The 24,386-nt window shown below is 41.9% G+C and overlaps 1 protein-coding gene across 1 annotated transcript in view; it reads right to left on the bottom strand.

The window, feature by feature from the left end:
* The window catches only part of mdn1 (midasin AAA ATPase 1), a 66,548-nt gene that overhangs the window by 41,359 nt on the left and 803 nt on the right, over positions 1–24,386 (bottom strand). The window contains exons 2-39 of the mRNA XM_041253699.1: positions 23,039–23,265; positions 22,193–22,417; positions 21,624–21,731; positions 21,320–21,512; positions 20,622–20,831; positions 19,409–19,540; positions 18,842–18,945; positions 18,283–18,397; positions 17,728–17,927; positions 17,176–17,257; positions 15,547–15,642; positions 14,936–15,048; positions 14,433–14,581; positions 13,466–13,526; positions 12,873–13,084; positions 12,141–12,244; positions 11,824–11,968; positions 11,546–11,642; positions 11,294–11,407; positions 10,995–11,142; positions 10,691–10,798; positions 10,309–10,460; positions 9,931–10,109; positions 9,261–9,469; positions 8,743–8,889; positions 7,787–7,928; positions 7,463–7,597; positions 7,235–7,373; positions 6,259–6,397; positions 5,453–5,583; positions 4,080–4,218; positions 3,860–3,989; positions 3,147–3,392; positions 2,087–2,284; positions 1,416–1,624; positions 1,161–1,283; positions 519–716; positions 13–120 (exon numbers count right to left, since the gene is read on the bottom strand). Of these exons, the coding sequence (XP_041109633.1) occupies positions 13–120; positions 519–716; positions 1,161–1,283; positions 1,416–1,624; positions 2,087–2,284; positions 3,147–3,392; positions 3,860–3,989; positions 4,080–4,218; positions 5,453–5,583; positions 6,259–6,397; positions 7,235–7,373; positions 7,463–7,597; positions 7,787–7,928; positions 8,743–8,889; positions 9,261–9,469; positions 9,931–10,109; positions 10,309–10,460; positions 10,691–10,798; positions 10,995–11,142; positions 11,294–11,407; positions 11,546–11,642; positions 11,824–11,968; positions 12,141–12,244; positions 12,873–13,084; positions 13,466–13,526; positions 14,433–14,581; positions 14,936–15,048; positions 15,547–15,642; positions 17,176–17,257; positions 17,728–17,927; positions 18,283–18,397; positions 18,842–18,945; positions 19,409–19,540; positions 20,622–20,831; positions 21,320–21,512; positions 21,624–21,731; positions 22,193–22,417; positions 23,039–23,265 (5,667 nt within the window). The remainder of the gene's footprint in view (positions 1–12; positions 121–518; positions 717–1,160; positions 1,284–1,415; positions 1,625–2,086; positions 2,285–3,146; positions 3,393–3,859; positions 3,990–4,079; positions 4,219–5,452; positions 5,584–6,258; positions 6,398–7,234; positions 7,374–7,462; positions 7,598–7,786; positions 7,929–8,742; positions 8,890–9,260; positions 9,470–9,930; positions 10,110–10,308; positions 10,461–10,690; positions 10,799–10,994; positions 11,143–11,293; positions 11,408–11,545; positions 11,643–11,823; positions 11,969–12,140; positions 12,245–12,872; positions 13,085–13,465; positions 13,527–14,432; positions 14,582–14,935; positions 15,049–15,546; positions 15,643–17,175; positions 17,258–17,727; positions 17,928–18,282; positions 18,398–18,841; positions 18,946–19,408; positions 19,541–20,621; positions 20,832–21,319; positions 21,513–21,623; positions 21,732–22,192; positions 22,418–23,038; positions 23,266–24,386) is intronic.

Below are 24,386 nucleotides of genomic sequence, written 5' to 3'. Positions count from 1 at the left end.
TGTCTTCCTTACCTTGTTGTTAAACTGCACCATTTTTGCAATGATATGCTTGTCTATGTCAGGAAAGAGAGAGTCCCCAATAAATTCCATGTCTTCTACTGAAAGCTGATCCACATAAACCTGGACAAGAGGAACATGTTTTACCATCACACAGACAGAGATGCTACAGCACCAACAATTCAGACAACACACAGCACTTACAGCTATAAATTCTAGGAGGGGGCTTTTCATTATCTCTCTTTCAGCACTCCCTAACTATTTTGCTTGAATCAAAATAGGGTGTGGGTCCAGAAAAAATGCACTTAGTGCTCTGGCTCAAACAAAATGATTCTGGAGTCTGTCACATCACCCTCGTGGTACAGCAGCTCTGTTTACAAGCACCTCCCAATTCAAGCCACTTCTCTACGTCTGCAGTGGTATGACTGTATGCTGTACCCCACTACCTCCATAGCTAAATAAATCCACTGCACCGACTCGAGGATCAGCAGCAGTTTGAACCAGCAGCCAGCACCACTTGCCTGTGTGAACCTGTTGAGGAATGACTTGGGCAGGCCCTTTCTGCCCCCTCCTTGTGTGAAGGGGTTCTGGCACCCAAATATCTTGGTCTTCTCGTGTTGCACCTGGAAGCTCATTCCAAGCTCTGGGACGTAGATCTCTGCACGATGGTCAAAGCAGGCGTTCAGCCCCTCCAACACCGACTGAGAGGCCAGATTCAGCTGCAGGGACAAACTCATCAGAAACCAACCACGCAGTTCACTCTATCGATTTCAAGAGGGTTATTTTCAGAGACAAGAAAACACATTCTAGCAGTCTGCAAAGTGTGCTGTGGTTGAGCTGGTTTTAAAAAGGGCCAGTTTGCAGAAATAGAAACAGATCACTTCTGATGCAAGGTGATACACAAAGTATCATAAACACACCATTCAGAAGGTACCAAAAGCTTACGTTGGCATACTATTCCTATTCGGTAATAATTATCACTGAAGGGATGGGTTTAGATGTATACATGTATGTTAAAGTTATATAGTTGAGATTATGTTTGCACAATATGATTACATGCATGTTACTCTATTCTGCTGATGCACTAAGAAACACAGACTGCAATTAGAGAATACTTGTAAATGCCATTAGCCCCTACAGTGAAAGCTGCTCCCATACAGTACCTCATCCAGCACAATCCAGTGCCCAGCCTTCAAGCCTGCCAGTAGAGGTCCGTCACGCCAAGCAAATTCTCCTCCCCTGCCTCCCTCAACAGGCAAGTCTGTCCCAAACAGATCAGTCACATCCTGCAAGAAAGGAATTAACTTAACATACAGAAACTAGATCCTGGAAGACTTGTCCAGTCTAAGGCTGGCCATGAGCCTGTCAAAATGGCAGCGGCATTACAAATTGCTGAATGTGTTTTTAAAAACACTTACGCTTTGCTCGGACAGGTTAATTCGAACAAGATGGTTTCCTGAAGCCTTTGCCAAAGCTGCTACTAAGCTGGTCTTGCCCACCCCAGGGGATCCCTCCAGTAAGACAGGTCTGTTCTGCTTTAATGCACGCAGCAGGCGCTGTGCATTCACTGCAGTGGTTCCAGCATTCAGGGCATAGTTAGTAAGGTCGCTGGTTTCAATGAGAGAACCTAATATATAGAACACAAAATATATATGAAAGCACATTACACACACCTGCAGCCCTGCGGTGATAATCAGGTCTAATAAACCTTTACTGAGTCTTGGGTCTCACACAAAACTAGAAGGCTTTTACCAGTCATAGGACAGTAATCAGGCAAAACAGTTCCACATTTTAGTCTTGACCTTAACTTATCATTCCAATATTGATTAAATACATAAATATGCAAGCAACAACATAAAAATAGCCTAGCTGCAGCAGGGGTGGAAATAAGACTCCTGTTGCATAGCATTTCGATCCATTCCTGGCTTTACTATGAGTTTAATGAGACACGCCTGAGCTTGTTACCTACAATGTTGCTAATCGAGCTTGTAGTAAAAATTTGGAATGGGTGAAACTGCTATGCAATAGGAGTCTAATTCCATCCCTGTGCAGGTACAAGCTACTATCACCATCTTCATGCAATACCTACCTTTAGGTATATAAAATGGATGTATGCCAAAATAGTTCTCCCTCCATAGAGGCTTCCTGACTACACTGGTTTCATAAATCCTCAGGGTGTTCATTCTCACTTCATCCAGAGCGGTGACTCTGGAGAGCTGCTTGTAGAGGAAGTTCAAACATGACCTCCGAGTCGACAGGGCGTTTTCAGCAGCACAGAACGTCGTCCCTGCAACAAACCACACAGGCGATTCAGTGCACAGAACACATTCACAGAAATTCATTTCCTTTCCGAGTGCGACTTGGCTGTTTTGGGTGGTTTTAAAGCATTGCTTTATTGGCTATAATACAGGTCACTGGGAGTTTAAAATAAGAGAAGGTAACTGTGGGCATTACTTGTTCCATCTTTTCCTGCAAGACGCGAAACCCTCTATGGTCCTCTGCCATGTGTCATTTACACATGCTGCTACCAACTGAACAGTACTGATCAATGCATATTTTATTTTGGGTCTAAAACAGTACATTTAGATCTTAGCAGGACAGAATCGATTCCATTGCACTGGGCAATTGTTTCCTTTTTTCCATGCTGTCACTTCTCGTAACTGCCCAGTTGAAAGAAAACAAGAAAGCAATGGTTCAAAAGCTGAAACAAGATTTCTTTCGCCGACCTCCAAAGTCTGTTTGTGCGCTCCCTTTCTGTCTTGGGTTAACACGCACTCCGATTACTTCTGCATAGAATGAATTTTTTTTTAGAAAGCAATTTTTCTAAATTGCCAAACACTATTACTGGTTTTCTTTGTACAGTATACGTGCAGTACCGTACTTCAGTTCATTTATAATGCCCTGGTGTTAATAATACATTGTAGTATAAACATATCCCTCTGGAGAGAGGATATTTTCACATTCAATCAGATATGACAGGCTCTACTGTAAAATAATTGTGCCAAAATATTGCTTCAGAAGACCAGTGTAGGAAGAAGGGCAGAACAGGACCAATATCAGATTTTCATTTATGATAGTGTTTTACTGTCAAGACTCCTTTACAATACTGAAAGAAAATTCCATACCAAACAAAACATAGTTTGACTTACCTGAGCCAATTCCATCAATGTATACCAAGCAGGCTGCGTGCACGAATGCAGTAACAGGATCAAGTCTCAAAGCACAGCCCTCAACTGCACCCCCCTCCATGCACTCCACTCCTCCTGCCTCCGTCATGAGGTTCTGAAAGTGCACCCAGGACAGGATATCCCGCACACTCAGGATACACCGGCGCCCAAACTCCTGAGCCATTAGCCAGTCAATGAAGTCTAGCATGAGGTCTGCAACGTCTTTACCTGGAACAAGATAGGAAACATTCAATGTATCCAGCTTCAAATTATATTGTGTTTGGCAGCCAAGTCCAGGAAAATGTACAACATTGTCATATTAAAAGCCAAAACAATAACCCCCAAAAAGCCCACAATGGTACATCCGGGTTATTATCAAGGTCTGACTAAGAGCTCACATACAGTACATGTACAATTTTCTGGATGGTCAAACTAGTAAAATGCTGAATTATTCATATTTGCAAATTACTGACCTAATGAAGGAACTATTTCATTTTACAGCTTGTTGCATAGGTGTGATCAACTGGGCTAAGATGTAGTTTTAGTTTACCTAAATTTGTTAGCCAAACTAATGTTTTACAATCCATCAGGTCATGAAGACACAGTATAATCACAAGCTCTGTGTTAAAAGCAATAACAATAGACAGGGCAGGCAGGGCAACAGAACCGGACAGCTTCCACAGAAAGGGGCTAACCTTGAGGGTGGCCTCCACCCAGAGAGATTCCCGGCCTGAGGTTGTGTTCAATGATCTGGACCAGGTCCTCACGACTGTTACTCTGGGGGCACCAGATCTCTGTGAACCTGTTCCGCAGAGCAGGTGACAGCTGCCATAAACAAACACATATGAATGAATGAGAGATAAAGAAAGGGTCTGTGTTCACTCTAAAGGCAGAGTTTCCATCAGGACAGCCTACCTCCTTCTTCCCAAAGTCTCCACCTGGATTCATGGTTGCTAGGATACGGAATCGCTTTCCTGCAGTGATGAGTTCCACATCATCGTTGTCTCCACTGCCCTTTTCAGCCAACACCAGAGTCTTTTCAGTCTCAAGGACACTAAACAATATACATGTTGCATGTCATTAGGAAGAGAAAACTGCCTATTCACCAGCATACAGCAATGGAACCACTGACAACGTCACATGTGCTTCAACAGCTTTCAAGACTATTCGCTATTTACTATTGTAAGCCAAGTTAATGCAGCTCTATTTCTGGTCATGTCAATGTTCGATACTTTATCAACTGAACGATAGTACTGTAAATAATGCCTCTTTTCCAGTGAGCAACTGAGCCTTGCCGGGTCTGTACTGAGCCCTCACGGTGCGGTTGTTATTAATTAACTCCATTTGCTTGCACATCTTTTTGCAAACGGTGTTCTAAAACTAACAGACCAACGGTACAGCTGTATCTTGTATCCCTATATTTTGTACATATATTTAGAAATATCTTTATAATCCAAATTTCACTGGATATAAAATAGACTTACTAAAGGTCAATTAGTTCTGTTGAAGGGGAAAAAAAGGTTTTAAAAATATTATTTGCCAGAGATATCCTGTTTAAGGATAGTTATTGTTTTTTTCTAGTTGTTTTTTGTTTGGGCGCTTAAAAAAAGAAGCTTCGCGAACGCAACGAGAGCATAATACAGCTGTACAGTATTTTGTTTGACTATTTTTGTAAATAAATGTAGAATTGTTTTATTTTCGCTTTTTTTCTTTATTAATACAATAAAGGTCAAGGATAAGAAATTTGGTAGAATTGTGTTCTTGAGTGTGTGAATTAAAGTTGCCGTATCCGTGGTTTATTTTCATTTGTTTCAAATAGTCAGAAATTCAGGCATAAACTTTCTCATTTCTGACACATGACTGCAGATCTTTGTGAGCACTTCTATTTGCCCACAGAGACACTGGAGCCTGCACTTCCTCAGCACCCCAAGGCTGTACTTTTCTCATCACACTCGCTCCCCAGCATGTTGTTTGTTGTTTTTCTTTCAGCAGCGTACTGTCTGATGAAGCGTAATGACGGAAATCCTTAAACCCGCCCTGGCTCGGCTCGTAGTCAAATTCAGATGTCTTGAGAGGCCAGAGTTTTATTGTTTGGTTCTTGCTCTGCTCGACAAACAGCCATTGGAGAACCACCCGTACCCATACTGTACCGAGCCCTCACAGGCTGGATGTGCCAGTGGAGAAAGGGCACATTTTCACAGTAAATAAAGACCAGATTTTTGTGTGAAAGAAAAACATACCGGTAAGCCTGCTTTGGTCTGACACTGTGCCTGCTCTTTCTCACTTACCTGTTTAGTCTCTCCAGCACAGAGTCATCTGCCAAAGATATCTCATCCATCAGGAAGACTCCTTCCTCCTTCATCGCTGAAACAAGAGGGCCGTCGTGCCATTCAAACAGCTTGGTGTTTTCACCATCCTCCTGAAATCGCAATTAAGGATTAGTGGTAGCAAGTCACAAGAAATGCACATAAACTTGATGTGTGTTCTAAATACCTGCGATGGGGTACACCCCGCCTATGTGTGTATTTTGTATTATTACTTATAATGTATGGTTTAGTGCATTTTACAGCATTTATTGTCTGTTTGTTTTGGCCAACGTGCCGTTTTGTTTTGTACAAAAGTGTTTTGTTTGTTTAAATCTTATTTATTATTAAAACTCGCGCACTAGCGCATTCAACCCCAGTACCATGTGTCCGGCATTTCCTGGTCTGGACAGCAAGCTATCCTGGCCAGCAAAATGAAACATACGTGCAGTTAAATATCTGCCAATGTGACCATGTTTAAATCCTGTGTTTGTAGACAGTCAATTCCATAAAGAATTATACTGGCTAATAGTGAAGGGAATACATTAGAATACATGTCTGATTCTTAAACAGTTTTCCTTGATAAACCCAATCGATCTATTGATGTACAAATCCATGTTTGTTTTTATCTGTTGTATGACCCAAAGGGGATAAAACACAGTACAATATTTTTCAGTTCCAGTATGCAGAGGACTGTGGCAGCACAGGAACACACAGAACCAGGTCTGTTTCACGCATGGACCTTGTTACAATCCCAGTTGCACTGACAGTACAATGCTTTCTAGACGCACCTCGTCTTCACTTGTATGTCTAACTGGTCTCAATCCTCCAAGGAAGTCAGATGTCTCCATGTGCAGATGGCAGTTCAACGAATAAAACTTTTGGCCGGCCAGAGCTGCAAACAGCTGGCAAATAGTTGTTTTACCACACCTGTGACAAAACAACGACAGCGTGTTTAAATGACCACCTGATCAAGCATTTGTACATGACCTGTTGCATGGCAGCACTGCAGGTTTAATGGAAATATTCTCCCCTGTGTTATAAGTAATATGACCCCAGGTAATAAGGCTCTAGTGGGGGTCACAGGAAGGCAACTTATTGTACAGGCAGTCCTCGCACTTAAGACACAATCGGTTCCTAAAAGTTGCGTCGTAAGTCGAAGCACATTTTCCCATAGGAACAATGTTATAAATTGGGGTTACGTTCCTGACTCTTTGGCCAGATAACATATTTTTACTAAAATGACCCGTTATATTGTACTCGTGCAAATATTTAGTTAACTCTTTACACTCAGCCCGGTGGGTATGAGCATATTACTCAGGCATCTATACGGCTTGTTTAAAAGTACAGACTCTGCTTTCAAATGACATTTCAGTGCGTGTATGTGGTAATCCTAGCAGGAAATACGATCGTCTGAAGTTAAGCCTCTCATCATGTGACAGAGTTCACAGCTTAGGTTTTGTTTCGAGTCAATTGCTCTTATCGGACATTGTTAACGGAAAATAAATTAATAATAAAAAAAGCTAGATTGAGTCAGGTCGACCACGACCGGTACTGGCTTATTAGGGGGAGTTAAATGATTAAAAGATTACTTGATTAATCACACCTGTGGGCTTTGATCAACTACAAAAATCTACCTTTAGCTACATTCAGGAGCAAGTGTCAAAAAAATGCTAAACGACCAAAACAAGTTGGTTTTGTAATTGCATCAGGGTTAAGTATTGCAATGCATTACAATGAAGAGCTATGTATTTGAACAGCATTTACCCTGTATCTCCCACCAGCAGCACAGGCTCGCCGAAGTCCAGCGCTCGCCCAACAAGAACTGCAAGCCTTCGCATGCCACGAGTCCACACGATGTGGCGGAACTCTTCAGGCAAATCAGCAGTATGTGGCATGAGGTTACCTGTGGAAGGACACGTCATCGAAGACAGCTTGTAAACACACAATTTCACAGGTGAAATGTGTTTGCTCTTTTCTTGCTAGTTTACTCACAGAATTGCTTGGAGACGTTGTCCTGAGAGAAGAGGGCTTCTGGGTTCAGTTTCTTTTTGAAATGTTTCTCCAGGACACCCTGGATAATGGTTGCTTCCTCTGGCTTCCTCACTCGACCAGCCAGCAGCATAAAACCTGCAGTCAAATCAAAGTGTATTATACACCATTATACAGTTTTTTTTTTTTTTTTTTTTTTTTTTTTGAATCATATAAACATTTAAATGATTCCCTAATTTCAACAATGAAAAGTAAAATCAGATTAAGAACAATACAGCAGATGTGTAGATATTCTTTTCTAAAGGAGGAACTGTCAGAGCTGAGTACCATCATTTGCGAGGTGCTGAAGCCAGTCAAAGTCCCTCTGGTTCTCCTCTGCCAGCCTGTAGCGCTCAGCCCATCGGAACAGATCTCTCAGGGTGATGAAGCCATGCTTCCCAGCAAACACAGTCGAGCCTCTTCGATGTGACTGAATACGAACAGGAGGGGAAATGAAATGCAGACTGCCTGTTTACATACCAATACCAAAATAAACAAAACAGATCAAATTGAATTGCAAAACAGCTTTTAAGAATGTGCGATCACAAAAAACAGTGTTAAAACAGAAATATAACCGCTAAGGGTGGTGGCACTGCTGGGTTTGACTTCTGAATCTGAATCTAAACCACTGCGGGCTGGCACCAACTTCATTGTAGAAAATGATGTTAAAAGTGAAACAAACATGGGGGCTCCCGAGTGGTGGATCCAGTAAAGGCGCTCCATGTGGAGTGCAGGATGTGCCCTATAGCCTGGATGTCGCCAGTGCGTGTCCAGTTTATTCCACTGCCGACCGTGGATGGGAGTTCCCAAGGGAACGGCGCATAATTGGCAGAGCGCCGCCCAGGGAGGGGAGGGCTTAGGTCGACCAGGGTGTCCTCAGCTCACCGCACACCAGCAACCCCTGTAGTCTGGCCAGGTGCCTGTAGGCTTGCCTGTAAGCTGCCCAGAGCTGCGTTGACGCTGTAGCTCGGAGGTGGCTGCATGGTGGGCCTGCAGTGTGAAAAGAAATAGTCGGCTGACGACACACGCATCGGAGGATAGCGTGAGTTCGTCTCCGTCGCTCCCAAGTCAGTGCGAGGGTGGTAGCAGTGAGCAGAGTCTAAAAAAGAACTGACTATTCCAAATTGGGGAGAAAAAAATAATAAAAACAATTGGCAACTACTAAATTTAAAAAAAAAAAGTGAAACAAGGGTTTCCTGAAACAAAGATTTTTTATTTTTTTTCTTGTAGCAAGAGTGGGCTACCTGCAGCTCCAGCATGACTCTGACAAGCTTGGTGGAGTAGGAGGGGGGCAGGCTGCACCTCTTGTGAAGAATGGTCTCTAGCTCCCCACTGGGCAGCTCATCAAAGTGCAGCTCCACAAAGCGGTTCCTGAAGGCTCTCGATAGCACCTGCAATGAAGAAGAATCTGGGTACAGTGCCGCTTCTATTTGAGCTTCATCTCCCATCCACAGAGCACCAGAAAACAAGCAGGTCTCCGAGGTGAACAGTCACACAGCAGCAAAGTCATGCTTTCTTTGCTAAGTGTTCAGTGGTATGCTTGCTTAAAGTAATGTTTGAAGAAATGATTCAACGGCAGAAGAACTGTCCGGTTAGGTGCTAGCTTGGATTGAATTTGAATGGAAGTTGTCTAAGTAGTCACAAAAAGGTGTTAAAAATGTAAACAATCATCATCAAGAGATGATCTAAGCATCAGTACAAGCAGCATCACAGAACTCTCTTCCTTGGTCAATACAGATACAAAGCACCAAATACAGCATACCTTTCTGCCTCCGTACAGGCCCGGGGGATTCTGGGTGGCAAACAGCATGAACCTGGGATGAGCTTTGACTACTTCCTGCGTTTCGGTAATAAAGAGCTCCCGGTTGTCATCCAGCAGTCTGTTCAGAGCTTCCAGCACGTCTGTAGGAGCCAGATTCAGCTCATCCAGGATGATCCAGTAACCCTTCCGCATGGCATCAATGAGAACACCTGCGTGGAGGACCAATGCGGATTATTACACAGTCTGCTATGCTGTCTTCTACTTTCTATACTGTTCATCTACAGGTCATTCAATCTTGGACACAGTCTTAGGGAGGAGTTTACAGCATCTGGGCTGATGAGACAATCACGTTATGGAGTAGGTGTCCTACGTATGTAAAAAAAAGAACTCCCACACACCCTCCTCCCAGAGTTTGCATAAGATTCCATTCTGTCCTATTTTTTCCCCATGTATAATGTTAGTATCATTTTGAAGCTTCTATTAAGAGGTTTCAAACACAATAATTATGACAGCTGGAAGGTGGAGGCACCAAATGAACAAATTCTAGGACCGCAGGTATTAAGTGGTATCACACTGACACGAGGAAGCATTCCCTGGTTGAGAACATTATTAACAGCAAAGTTAATTTAAAAAAAAAAAAAAAGACCTCAAATATGTTGCTCAGGTTTACCTTCTCTGAAGACCAGCTTCCCGCTCGTATCAGAGGAGTAGCAGCCAATGTACTCCTGTATGTCGGTGTGCTCGTGGTTGTTGATTCGCACACACTGGTTTCCAGTGGCAGCAGCCAGCCACTTGATCAGACTGGTTTTACCCACAGAGGTCTCTCCCTGAATCAAAACCGGGTGGGACCTACAAGTTTTACAGAAAAGTAAAAAAAAAAAAAAGTTAGCGAGTAGAAAATCGGAAAACTATTCATTATATTCCTCTGCTGGATACGCAATGAACTGACCAGAACTAAATGACTAACATGTTATTATTTTGTAATAATGGCGACAGCTGAAGAGTGCAGGTAAACACAGGCAGACACAGAATAACTTGAGACACTTACCCAGCAGATACAACCCTGGCAAGGTCTCTGAGGTTGAGCTTCACCGACGGGGTGAGGATGTAGGTACTGTCCACCGCTGCCTCCATCTCTCCTCTCGCAATCCAATAGCCTTCCATTGGGATACACCTCTTACCAGGGGGTTCTGGGATGGGCTTCAAATGGGAAAGAAATTCACAAAACAATTCTACATTGACGAAATAATTCAACCGAGTCCTGCAGCACGCAAGCTCAGTTTAAAACAGAACTTGGACAGGCTTTTGTTATCTATTACAGTAAAGATACAATTAATTTGAAATGGAATTTGAAATAAAACCATGATACAAAGCTGTGGGGTTGTACCCAGCTGTGGTCTTTCCTTAAACTGAAAATGGGCAAGACATACCTGCTTGAGACACTTGGTGTTTTTATTCAAGATGTGCAGACAGATCAGCTTCTGGACCACAGGGTGGGAGGTTCGGTCCAACTGGGTCAGAAAACTCAAACTGAATCCCTAAAGAAAAAAAGAAAAAAGCAATAGCCAGGTTCTGTGTGTTGAATTGTTCTACATAAAAGCATTTCATTAAAAGATTTAAAATCAATAAAAATCACTGAACATGTTTTTGTATGGTGGTTTCCAGTATACATGTATTAGCATGGCATATAACCGGCTGCCGAACAGATTACAGATTCAAAAGTATTCTACATACTTCATACAGAGAGCGTGGAATGCTGTGACAAGGATTGCCCGCTGCGAATCTCAAGGCTCTACACAGTGTTCGGAGGCTGTAGTGAGGCCTGTGTCCGGTCCCATCCACTAGCCTGGCGTTAGCCTCTTTACGCACAGCCAAGTAGAAGCTATTTACAAAGAGATAAGAAACATCAAGCCAAGCAGGTACAACTTTAATATCAAGGAATAAACTAAAAATATAAATCTTTATATCAAAGAAAGCTCTGTCAGGCAGCGATTTAATAATCACCACTGCAGGGCAGCTCTCATAGTCCTTACCTGATTATCCCTTGGACTGTGTTCTTGTTCACATTCAATCCTTTCAGATAATCAGAGATTAGAATTCGTAAATCTCCTTCGTTTTCTAGTTCTTCCACATAAAGTTCTGTGAATCTATTGAGCAAAATAAGAAAAAAAAAGAGCATTTGTTTCTTGTGGTATTACATGGATTTGTACATTCAGGAATTACCAATTATTACTACCATTATTATTATTATTATTATTATTATTATTATTATTATAATGATGTACCTATTTCTTATCCCAGGAGGAAGGTTTCTCTTCCCAACGTCTGTAGCCGGATTCATACACGCAAACAGCCGGAAATCAGGATGACGTATTAGGGGGTCTAATGGGAAACAAGAACACATTAAAGCAATATCTAGCATTTTATTTAGATTCCTGTAATGTTGATATAGGTGGACAAGGTTTGCAAAAACAGAATGTCTCTCCTTTGAAGGGGTAGATGTAAAAACATATTTAGGTTTGGAGACCTGGCGTGCACGAAGCAGAAGTTGAGCTGAACTAACCTGTGTCTCCCCTGTCCAGCAAAACTAAAGACCCGGCACTTCCTTCCAGTAACCCACTCAAACACTCCAGGGTTTCTGCAGCGGCTAAATTAATTTCATCCAGCAAGATCCATTCTCCTTTCTTCACAGCTTGTGCCAATGTACCCTGCAGAGACAAAGCCATGTAAAAGCAGCATCTCACAAAACATTTCTTGCAACAGTATTAGTACATTAGCCCATCTCCCAGTGAAACTGTGTAGAAGCAGTAGCTCAGAAAAACAAGCAGGATGGAGAGAAAGGTATGTGGCCCACTTGTAAAGCAGAGTAAAGGAAATCACCTCTACAAAGGAGAAGACGAGAGCAGTTTCAGTCTGTTTTATCTGTTGTTGGGCCTGGCTTAACCTCAAGCTGAATGCTTCCCACTGCTCCTTCAACAACGCTGCTAAAAAAAAAAAAAGACACAATCAGACAAAGAGTCTAAACAAATGTGCAGGTCATGGCTAATCCATTTACATGTTTTAGACAAACTGTACAGATTTGCATGCAGGCCTATGACATGTTTTCTGTTCTAGTTACACGTTTCATGTTGCAAGTCAGTTTAGACACAATGGCCAGCCCCAGCTCTCCTGAAGGAATTACAGTTTATCATGGACGGCGCCTTGCAGGCCTGTTGTGTTGAATCAGTCCTGGCTGCTCATGGTATCTTAACAGTATACTCTGCAGCATGACAGAGGTCTCTAACATTTGTACAGCCCCTCTATGTACAGAATTAACATAAGGGTTATTAGACACTTTCGACAGCAATAACTTTGAAACTATTTATTATAGTGGAAAATTGGTTTTGAAAATGCATTCACTGGATTCGGTGGTAAAAAGCTCATGAAATAACATCATTAGGCCAATCCCATTCTGTAATGTGTCACCACCCGCCTTGCCAATTTTGTTATATACCAGAATCCTGTTCCCTGCTGAACGTATTCCCAAAACAGTGTACTTGTATGATCAAGCATGGTCAAGTTATTGCTGTTCACCACTAAATATTGTGTTTAACTGTACACACTAGGGCGTACCATTTTGCTTCTTCTGAGGTTCCTTGTTGACAGCAGATTTGCACACATGGTCCATGAGTTTGAGCAGGTCCTGCCAGCGCTTCTCCCTGAAGCATGACTGCACATGCCCGAGGAAGGTGCTATTCTGTCTCCTGGAGAAGGTCTGGGAGAACAAGTCCTCGAAGGACTCCCGCAGGGGCAGCAAAACTAGCTTATGATCCACAGGCTTGTACCTGCAAACACATGCATATTAAAAGCAAAAATCTGTGGCTGAATTATATAGTTTAGACTCTGGTATTGCACATTATAATAAATACAAAATAAAGGGGGTTAGCTAACATGTAACTGTTGTATAGAATCTTCTAAAATGTTTTTGAAAAATATAAATATGTATATTTGGGGGTGGGGTCAACATGAAAATGTAACTAAGATTCTGGAATTGGAACTACCGGTATTACATTACATTACATTGCTTCTAGCTATAAACATAAGCCCACAAGTTGATTTTTTTTGCCTAAAATTTAATAATCCTTTCAATGGGTTTGGGAAATGTGTTGCATGAACTATGATTTTAATTTAGATTCTACTGTTAAAAATAAATGCATGCAACGCACCCTCCCAGGAGATCTGCTGTGTCACTCTGCTGGTTCATGTTGATAACTCTTAGTCGGAGTCCTGCAACGCACACAATTTCATTTTTATATGGATGCCATGATTAAAGAGCAAGTTCCAGAGCAACAGATCAATCAAAATGCATGTACAGGACCAACAGAAACTGCAATAACAAACTACTTTGTATACGGCTTAATTGTCCTAAAATACAGTGCACAGATATTGCGTTAAACTGCAGTCTAACGACACAACCAGCATGCTGCCTATAGCAACGTCACGCACTTTGGACCTGAACACCAAAATGGAAAAAGGTAAGGGTGGCACTGAGATACACAAAGTTGAACAATGCAAAGATGAATCCTGCAGATAACTTAACAGTTGAAAAGACTGTAAATGGAGGACTGGACCCACAAACAATCACTTAGTCTGTTTATATCACAAAGTACACTTTAAAATAAATAGCAATACAATGGGTACATATTTTATATTAAACCAATTAATTCATGGATTATTTTACCTGGCGGATCTTTACTTTAATTTTCAAAAGACTATGCTTCAACACAGATACATTTTGAACCCTGTTTATGGCCTCTTTGCAAACGTCTTTTAGATAGAACCTTGAGCTCAGTCCTTCAATTTGCAGCCAACTCTGTTGTTCCCTACCACTCCCTCCGTTAATGAAGGGCTACAGGCTGTTCGGATAAGCCAGACGCAGGAAGAGCAGGAACTGCCATTTCTTGACTAAACTCGTTCGGGGGTCCAAATCAAAACAACAACAGAAATCGGAAATGATTTCACACATTTTAAAAAGTTGTTATAAAACATGTACCGGTAGCAGGATTGTTTGTAGTATCGAAGCGCAGCTCCGTTCTGAATTTCACAGCAAGACACCACTGGACTGGAATGGATGCAATGCATTCAAAGTAATCATGTTACGCCACTAAAGACTTAGTGTAAAGGACTGGTTACCTGCGATACTCGCGAGGTACTGCACTGTGGCTGTCTTTCCCGTTCCTGTCTCTCCTACTAGCAGAACAGGCTCTCCTTTATTCACACAGACAGCCAACTGTTCCAGGAGCACGGAGGAGGGACGAGTTGCTGCAAATGTCTGTTTTTCACTGATTTAAAAAACACAAATAACCACACGTAAATAACAAAAACACCTCAACAGGAAAACATGCACACAGAATCTCCTTAAAATATTAAACTTATTTTCATTTTTATATATTAGACATGCAGCCAAACCAGAGGCTTTATAAAAAAGCAGAGACAAACAGATCTGTTATCCATCAACACCACACAAACAGATAGTCCACGAAAACCTTTCAATGGCAGAGTGCGACCGACAGAAGCTCTGAGCAATACAGAGAGACCACCAGTGAGAGAACACGCAGCCTATCAACCTATCAAGTATGTGCTGGCCCCTCTGTCTATACACATGCCAAGCGGGTATCACAACAATAATAACCTACATGCGCAGTGTGACTGCCGCTTTCTGAATCCGGGCAACAGTAGCTCTCCCCACAGTAACCTCCAGTTCCTTGAAGGTAATTCCTGGTTTGTACATCTGACAGAAATGTTCTGCCTGTTGAAGTATTTAGACACGCATACATTACATTCCCTGGCACTCAACAACTTAGTTTAGTTGAAATATCCGAACATTTAAAACACATAATTAGTGAAGGATCCTTGTACAGAAAAACATACTACCTGTACTATCTACTGTCAACATGGCTTAACCATGAACTAATCAAAAGAGTGAATTATCAATTGCTGAATTAAAGCATTGTGAAATATTTAAGAAGCACTGTATTTGGGTCTGTATATCAAAGTGCAATTATTAATTAACAGTTCTGTTTTTACTTTAACAAAAGAATACCAACAGCATTTGAAAAATATATCAAATACAGAGCTTCGGGGACAAGACTTTGGAAGAACAAATTAAACAGACATCTAGGAATTGTATTTTGTAAAATGAAGATCACTGTTGGACTGTCAGGAATGGTAATGTTTGAGATCTTCAGCAATAAGAAAGAACAATACATACAGAGTCTTAAACAGATGATCTAACTTCGGCAAGTACCTTTTCTTTTGAAATGTTCAGTTTGCTCCCAATAATCTCTGCCATCTTGTATCTGCTGTCTGGTTTAGATAGCATTGCGGTAAAACAGTCCAGAGCCTGTGGAGAACAGAACATACATGTACTGGGATCATTTCCACTCTCATGATAAACAAGCACACAGGCGGACTCGCCCTCGAGGGCCACAGAGACCTCCTTTGACATGCCTCAGTCAGAAGAAGTTTAATCCTGGGATTTAGATGCTAAATGACTGATATTAGATAGCAAAACATGTTGGTTTATTTATACAGTCTTACTGAGGCCAAAAGATCATCTAACTGCTGTTGGTTAGGAACTGTTCTGACTTTCTTATTAACAAAAACAGAATTAAAGATACTGTACAACCCTATTTAAAATGTGTAATTTTGTTCCTTACACTACCTAAAAAGCGATACTGATTTGAATAATAGAGCAGAGGGCACACTGGACGCAAGAGGAGAGTTCCCTTTAATTCAGAAATTGCAACTGGGCATGGGATTTGGATGAAAAAAATATGTTTCAAAAAGTCATCACCCGTGCAGCCTTTCTGAAAATACTTTATCATTCTTGTCATGAAAGTACAGTCATCTTTAACCCCCTTTTTCCACTGGCCCACCTGAGCCATGAGGGCCCCAGGTCCTCACAATACAGGTAGTTTTCCACCGGCCCACCCAAGTCGTAGGGGCACAGGCCTCAGGTCCTCTATACGGGTGGTTTTCCACCGGCCCACCCAAGCCGTGAGGGCCCCAGGCCCCAGGTCCTCTATACGGGTGGTTTTCCACCGGCCCACCCAAGCCGTGAGGGCCCCAGGCCCCAGGTCCTCTATACGGGTGGTTTTCCACCGGCCCACCCAAGCCGTGAGGGCCCCAGGCCCCAGGTCCTCTATACGGGTGGTTTTCCACCGGCCCACCCAAGCCGTGAGGGCCCCAGGCCCCAGGTCCTCTATACGGGTGGTTTTTCACCGGCCCACCCAAGCCGTGAGGGCCCCAGGCCCCAGGTCCTCACGGTACGGGTGGTTTTCCACTGGTGTTTGCCAAGCCGAAGAAGAATAAAACCGTGAAACTCTGCCTCACAACACATCTGAATCTGGTTCGGAGCCAAGCAGGGCCAGGGCCTGGGGCGGGGCTTATGATTTTCTTCATTACTTTGTGGTGATAAAGGCCCAGTATCTTGCTCATCAGATCCAAATGACTGCTCTCTCTTTTCTTTGATTAGTCAGCCCTTGTTGCATTTCAGTTGCATTCAGTAATATATGAAGAAAAACACAACATAACCTCTGAATCTGCCATTCAACTCAAACACAGCGTCTCTTAATATCACATCATCTAAACGTGACTGGACACATTCAATGCGTGCGACATCTTTTGCATGGCTCGGGCTCTGCAGTGGAAACACACCCAGGCTCCTCCTGCCAGTCCCAGCATGGCTCGTTGTACATCGGAAAAAAGGTATTATACTCCAAGCTCTGGATAAGCAAGGTAGAGATAATTAGACTTTACAAGATGACCGGTCCAAATTAAACCCCTCCTTTAATGACTTAACACAGCTACAGGACCACCCAGTTAGAAGGCAACTAGACCTGAGAACATTTAAACTCAAATGCTTGGTTCTTACCTCGAGGAAAATGTTGAGGGCAGTAGAGGAGCATGTGCTGTCAAAATTATTGAGAATCCTTTCACACCACTTCAGCAAGTCTCTGCAAGGGATTTAAAAAGGATGTCATCATTAGAGGCTCTCCTCACATGACACCTTCAACACAGCCTCCGCCACACTGAAGCCCAAACACTCTACAAGGGAAAACAATCAATTTGCCATGGGTTTGATCAGCATCCAGTGGAAAGCTAATTAATAACCAGAGGGCTGGCTGGCTGGCTGGTTATCTGATGTTAATTTCCCAGAACACTGCTGGCATCTGATTTTCTATGGAACTTCTGAGGCCTGACAAGATCAAGCAGGAGAAATCAGGCCTGTACAATTTATAGACGGACAAAGTGGTAAGGACGGAGGACGTTTGTGGGCCTTTTAATGAAACTACACGAAGACAACACGGTCTCTCGACATAGAGTGATGTACAGAAGGGTAAATCATGGAAGAATGCAAGTAGACCGTCACCAACGAACAATAAAGCAGCAAATGTTACAAAAACCTCTGGAATGGAAGTCCTACCTGAGTGACAAGCCCCTTCCTTCAAGACTCTGTCCTCTGTCTTCACTCTTTGGCTGGGGCCTGTCAGCAGCAGCTTGGTTTCCCTGGTTACCAGGAGGAAGACTCTCTGTTGCCTGGTGTTTGTCTCCAGTCAGCTGACAGTAGATGTCCAAAAGGCGCTCCGCCACAATTGCTAGAGACGGGTACCTGTTAAGTACCACCTATAAAAAAGGAATTTACATTTGTGCGCGAGTTCCATTGAAATGTTAATCAAAAAGGACATGAAAATTGAAAAACAAAAACAGCAAAAAAAAAACATATGTAAAGCTATAAATACAGTACATACCATTCAAAATTATGCAGCCCCCCACCCCCCAAAAAAAGGAGAATGCAATGCATGTCCCCTGATTATAACTCTTTAATAAGACCTAGATCCAAATTCCCTTCGGAACTTGGAATGTCCTTACCAAGTTTCATCACAACCGGAAGTGCGAACCTGAAGATACAGTTAACCTGTAGATATACAGAAGCCTATTCCGGTTTATTGTATGACTTCATTGTGAAATATAAACTTACCTCCTTCAGCTCAGCCCTGCTCATATTACCCAGCTGTATTTTGGTCCAGTGTTTATCCAGCAAAGCAGCATGGGTATTCTGTTGTCTATACCAAGCTCCAGCACTGCCAAACAACCTTACAAACAAAAACACACATAGCAAGACATGTGAATAGCCTGCAAAACATAAGATTAAAGGAAATAAATGTGTTCCTGTATGAGGATGCTTTAACTACAATACAGACATAAAGGCCCCACTCCTGAGTCTGTCCACCTAACACACTGTACAATTTAGGCTCGATGCCTGTATTAGCAAAGTGCCATCAATAATGCAAACTACAATCGACTGAGTATCTGATCAGAATGTGTTGCACTGTGTTGAAAGATGAGATGCCATCAAGATTTCGACATACAGAAAAGGAACATATCAATGATCTGTAACGCAGATACCCCAATTACCTCATCCCTGTCCGTTTCATTCACTACGCCCACATCAGACAGACATGTTTAATGTCCAACAGTGGGTGCTTTGTTGGCAAGTGCTTTCAAAACTGCACAAAAGGAAGGTAGGGATTTCTTACCTTCGAGTTGCAAAGAACTGGAATCCTGGGGCTACTTCAATGCAATCCCCGCGCCCTGGAATCAGCAGCTTTCCATTCTCCAAAAGAGGGATCAGCACAGAGATCTGCAATATTCACGAAGTATAACACAAGCTGTTTGTCTGCTTTGGTTTAGTGTGAGGTCTCTTCAGATATGCTAATGTTTTATGTTGATTTACTTATATTTATCCAGGAAGTTTATTTTAGATTAAAATATAAAACCCAATATCTCTTGGTTCTTTGCTTGCTTGAGTATAATGGAGGAGGCTGGGCATGGACCAGAGACCCGGTACACTACAAGAGTGTCTTACTCACCATGCAAAAGAGCCGGGCTCGAATGGCGATTATATTGCTTTTAACATCACCTCACCTCACTGACAGGGCACAGACTTCACCACGGTGGTGCATCACACCACATTGCCCGTTACACTTCATTCAGCACAACAAATCTGAAAGTCTTAGTACCACTATACACCTTTTTAAACCTTTCACTATATGAGAAATTCAGAAACAAAAATAGACTTACAAACAAATTTGGAATACACCTACCACATCTAATGGTGCATAGTCTATATCCTCCAGTAGGATCCAGTATCCATTAGACACTGCTTGTGTCAAGGTTCCAGGCTGCCAAACAAACTCCCCTGGAATATCTGTGCACCGGTACATTCCCAGCAACATCTGCAAACAAAAAAAAAAAAAAAAACACAATTTAATTTACTTTGACTATTTGTCAGCTTGTTCTATATTGCAGGCCCATGCAAGTGTAAATAAGGAAGGAAAACAACTCGCATCTATTAAAGACGTGACAGAATGTTTAACACTAGCACCGCCACAGCTGCTTTTTGAACGGCTTTTGCAAATATCTCCGCGTATGTACTCTGAATAAACAGAGCCTTTGAACTAAATGCGTTTTACGTTGGATAAGTCATGTTATATTTTTGTTTTATACTATTTTTATAACTAGTTATTTATGTTTTATAATTTTATATGTGCATACAGCTTTCTACACCTGTTTACACAGAAGTTTATTGCATTTAGTTTATTAGTTTTTCAATGTTTATTTGTAAGTGCTCTTCAAAAAAAAAATGTTCAATGTAAATACCGTGTTTCTGCTCTGAAAATGTTATGTATGCTGTTCATAAATAAAAATATTAAGTTGTATCCGATTGTTTGTTTTTCATATCAAAGCCGTTCTGAAATGGAGATGCACATTTTGTGGGTGCGACGGTTGTATGTAGTCTGAAATATCGGTGGTTCTAGTGTTAGGCCAATCACAAACTGCACTTAGTAATCTGAGCAGTTGAAGAATCAGCAGCATTAAGTAATGAAGACCCTTCGGCAGAAGGATGAAGGACAGGCTCTGCGATGATCATGTGATCATATGCTATTCAACATAAACATATAGGCTCCAGTTTCATTTGATCCTGCTGCGTCTGGGCTTGGAAATGACTTTTCCACTGGTGTTTCAGAGCTGTATAAACAAGACTCCACTAGAACTGACTTTTGCTGCAATTTACACTTCATTGCAAGAAGGAGATCATTCTTTATGCTGCCATGTTAGCATTTGAGAAGGAAAAAAAAAACAAACACTTCCTGAGTTCCTTTTTGTGAACCTCAGCTTTTTCATGCATTAAGTTGAGGCACAAATGGCTTTAAACTCTAAGTAACAGATATACCGGTCTCCCTAATTTTTTGGTGAAAAGGAAATGGTGAAAGGAGGAAATATTACACCCAACCCAACCCAGAGCTCTTTCTTTACCTTGCTGTCAGTCTGATCTCCCAGCTGCACTTTGAGAATGTGTGGCGGTTTGACGTGGCCTGTCACAGCAGCCAGATATTCCACCAGAGCTGTTTTGCCACATCCAATAGGTCCTTCTAGCAGCACAGCATTCCGAGAGGCCACGGCCATGGCCAGTCTTTGCAAGCTCTGACAGGTAGAATCCACTAACACAAGGTCTTTTAAAACACCCTACAAGGAGGAAACATAGCAAATCGAATTATTTTCAGTTAAATAAATGCACTTAAAGAGGCACACACAAGCAGGAAAGGACTTAGATCTATCTTAAGCAACAACAGAAAAATAAGCTATTTATGGAATGCAATGTGTCTTTTCATGTGGGTAGACAGGATGTATCTATTCAATTCACCAGCATGGAAATCAAATGTGGGATATGGAGCAGCACAGTACATTGCAGCCGGAACTGTAGAATTGCTCGATAGCAAACACAAAGCATACAGGTGATTCAGGTGGATTCCTTGGTATAGTAATATGCTGTGGCTTTTACCTGAGGCTATAGGTTGGCTACTATTTGGCTACGTTGCTGATTGAATTAACCCCTAAGCTATAATGTTAATTACAAAACTAGCAAACATATTATAAAATATAGGTTTAACCAGGCATTTTTAAAACAGACACAAAGCGTACAGTGAATGAAAGACAGATCTGTCTGCACTGACCTGATGTTGCTGTGGGAGCTGCTTTCTTGGCAATACAACTCCACATATGGCAACTACATTGCGTGAAAGGTCACCAGACACAACTAGCCCCCTTGTGTACTTGACACTCTTCTCGCAATGCCAGAGTGTAGTTTCTGGGTTGGCCAGAATCAGTGCCTTCTCGACACTAAGCTGCTGTGCCTCTTCCAGGGAGCTGAGGATTTAAACAGGATGCTTGCAATGAGAGTCTGAGGAGCAGTCAAGTCATTCATAGACAGAAGAGAATTGGGGTCAATGATCAAGCCACACAGTGTATTGGACCTACTTTAGTTTGTGATGCATGAGTTCTTCATTACTGAAAATCTTCTTGAGAAAGATCATTTTCTGCTTATCTGTCATGTGTGACACCATAGCCAGACAGTGTGCTGTATACCTAAAAAAAAAAAAGTATAAAATTACTTAAATGGCACATATATTTTATTTTCGTGACCTTTCAGTAATGTTTTTGTTGACTCAGTGCTGAAACAGTGGTCGAGTTTATGTTTGCAGCCAGTGTTATTTACAAACCTGTTGTAGAAAAAAAAAAGAAGTTTAACATTGACTGCTTTCATTACTTAGTATTTATCAGATGATAAGAGTTCACAGCCGTTATAAATTGTTTTAAAAAAGTGGGAGTAAAATGTTTGTGTCATGCTGAAAAAGTGTTCGTAGTGAATCGATCTACAGTATCTGAACGTCTGTATTCTGATAAAGATAATTACAACTTGAACAAATAATTAATAGTTTGAACACGATCAAATAAAAAAAAAAACTGTAGAATACCCTAAGTACTATGCTATGTCTATAAGCATTCACTAATAAAATAATAGATCTAAAGAAATAACGTGTACAAACCATCGCACTAACACATCAGTGGTTCGGAGCAGTGACATGCAGACGCTCCAGTCCCACAGATCCCTGAACCTGGCACAGTCACTCTGCAGGAACCTCAGAGTCGCCCCCATCAGGTCCCGCAGTTTCATCCTCTTTCTGCCATACTGGATTGCAGCTGATTCCGCAGTGGTCAGAAAGAGTCTCTGGAATACTGGTGGGGCATCTCTGAAGTACCTGAGCGCAAACCTAAGAAAATAAAGAAATGGGAGAATTGCAGAATTAAAAGGGGACCAATAAGGTTCTACATAAACACATGAAGTGCGTGAATATCGGGTTTCCCGTCTTTTTTTTAGATTTAAATGACGTTTCTAAACACTCCATGTATGACAGACCCTCTGATACAGCAGAGTGATCAGAACTAGCCACCAAACACTCAGAAACTTACAGAATGGGTGTTACTTCTTTCAAGAGACATCCAGGCATTGATTTTCTCTGCATGGTATCTTTCTGATATAATCACTTATTAATTCTGTTATTTGAACAAATATGAGCGTGTTCATTTTTACCAAACAAATTTCAAGCTGCATTTGAATATCTGCACCCCTAATAGCTTATTGTTCCAGATGGGGCCCCTTTGTGTTCCTTCACTCCTTGGATGGTTTTAAAGTTGTATCTATCACCTGTGTACTAAATGACACTATCATTACCGAAACATAGTTCTGTCTGGGTTCAACTGTCAAATGCACTCAGCTAATTGTGTGCCGCTCGCGTCCATGGTCAGCAATGGAATAGCCTGGGCCTGCCCTTACCGGATGCACCACTCTGGAGCAATATTGTTTCATTTTTAACTCAGTGACCAACACTTACGGGAGTGCATCAGGGCTGACCTCCAGGAGTTTGCTCAGAGCGACACACAGTCTTTCATGTAGGTCATGGTTGATTCGGCCATCTGCTTTGATAATCTCTGCATTTCTTTCCAGCAAGTCCAGAACTATAGGCCGCAGGTGGCGTCCAATCAGCAACGTGTATTCTCTGTCCAGCAGTAAGCGAGCTAACGTGTTCAGGATACACTGACGGTCCTGCTGGGTCCATATCTTACAACAAGGAATGAAATACAACTGGTTTCATTATTACTGTACACAGCATTTTAACATTAACATGGAACAAAATATACAGTGTGTATCAGCACATAACTGCTCAGATTTAAATAAACGACAGGCTAATTGTTTATTATAGTCCCTCCATCCTCCCCCAATTTCTCATGGACCTCATTTTGCATGATCTTTTTTTGAGGATAATGTGGAGGCTTTCCACCAATTCGCAGAAATGTGTCCTACCCAAGTTAGAATTATATATTTACCTTCAAAAATAATTAACATTTCTTCTAGTACACTGACTTAAACTAGTAGAGAGAACCAAGGAAAGGTACCTACTTAAACAAGCGCTGATAAAACTGCAAGCATCAGTATTTCTTGGATCGTGACTCACGTCATGTAAATAAACAGCATTATGGGGGCTAGTGTCTGAAACAAGTTAAGCACTCATTTTCAAACGCCAGTTAGCAAGCCAAGTCAGGGATAAGAAGGGGAAGGACAGCTGGCTGTGCTCCAAACCATGATATCAAGGCGTTGTGCATCAGCGGACAGCACCAGGAGCTCCAGCGACCTACCTGCACTGCCAGAAGGACCCCGTCATTGTGAAACACCACCAAGGTTACATAAACTTACATTAGTTTTTAGTGTAGCTTGCATTAATTTGTAGAAGACTAACATAGCTTGCATTCATTTGTAGAAGACTAACAGTGTGGCGAGTCCAATACCCAGATTTGGTTAATTAACTACAGAAATCTAAATTGTGTCTGTGATCAGGCTGAAGCCATCCTACTGCATGCACACATGAAGACATAATTTTACTGAAGAAACAGAAATAACAATTTTACAGTGCAAGGATGGAAATAAGGCTACTATTGCATTTTCACCAATTCTAGGGTTTACTAAGAGCTTGATTAGCTACATTGTACAGCAGGGGTCTCCAATCCTGGTCCTAGAGGGCCAGTGTCCCTCCTGATTTTTGTTGCATCTTTACCCTAAATTACTTAATTGGACCACTTATGTGCTTAGTAGAAACTTAATTGATCCAATTAAATCATTTAGGGTACAGTTGGAACAAAAACCAGGAGGGACACCGGTCCTCCTGGACCAGGACTGGGACTCCT

This window comes from Polyodon spathula, chromosome 6 (assembly GCF_017654505.1).
Source record: "Polyodon spathula isolate WHYD16114869_AA chromosome 6, ASM1765450v1, whole genome shotgun sequence".
Lineage (NCBI taxonomy): Eukaryota > Metazoa > Chordata > Actinopteri > Acipenseriformes > Polyodontidae > Polyodon > Polyodon spathula.
Note: the sequence above shows the minus strand (reverse complement) of the source record. Positions and strands in the feature narration are given on the sequence as shown.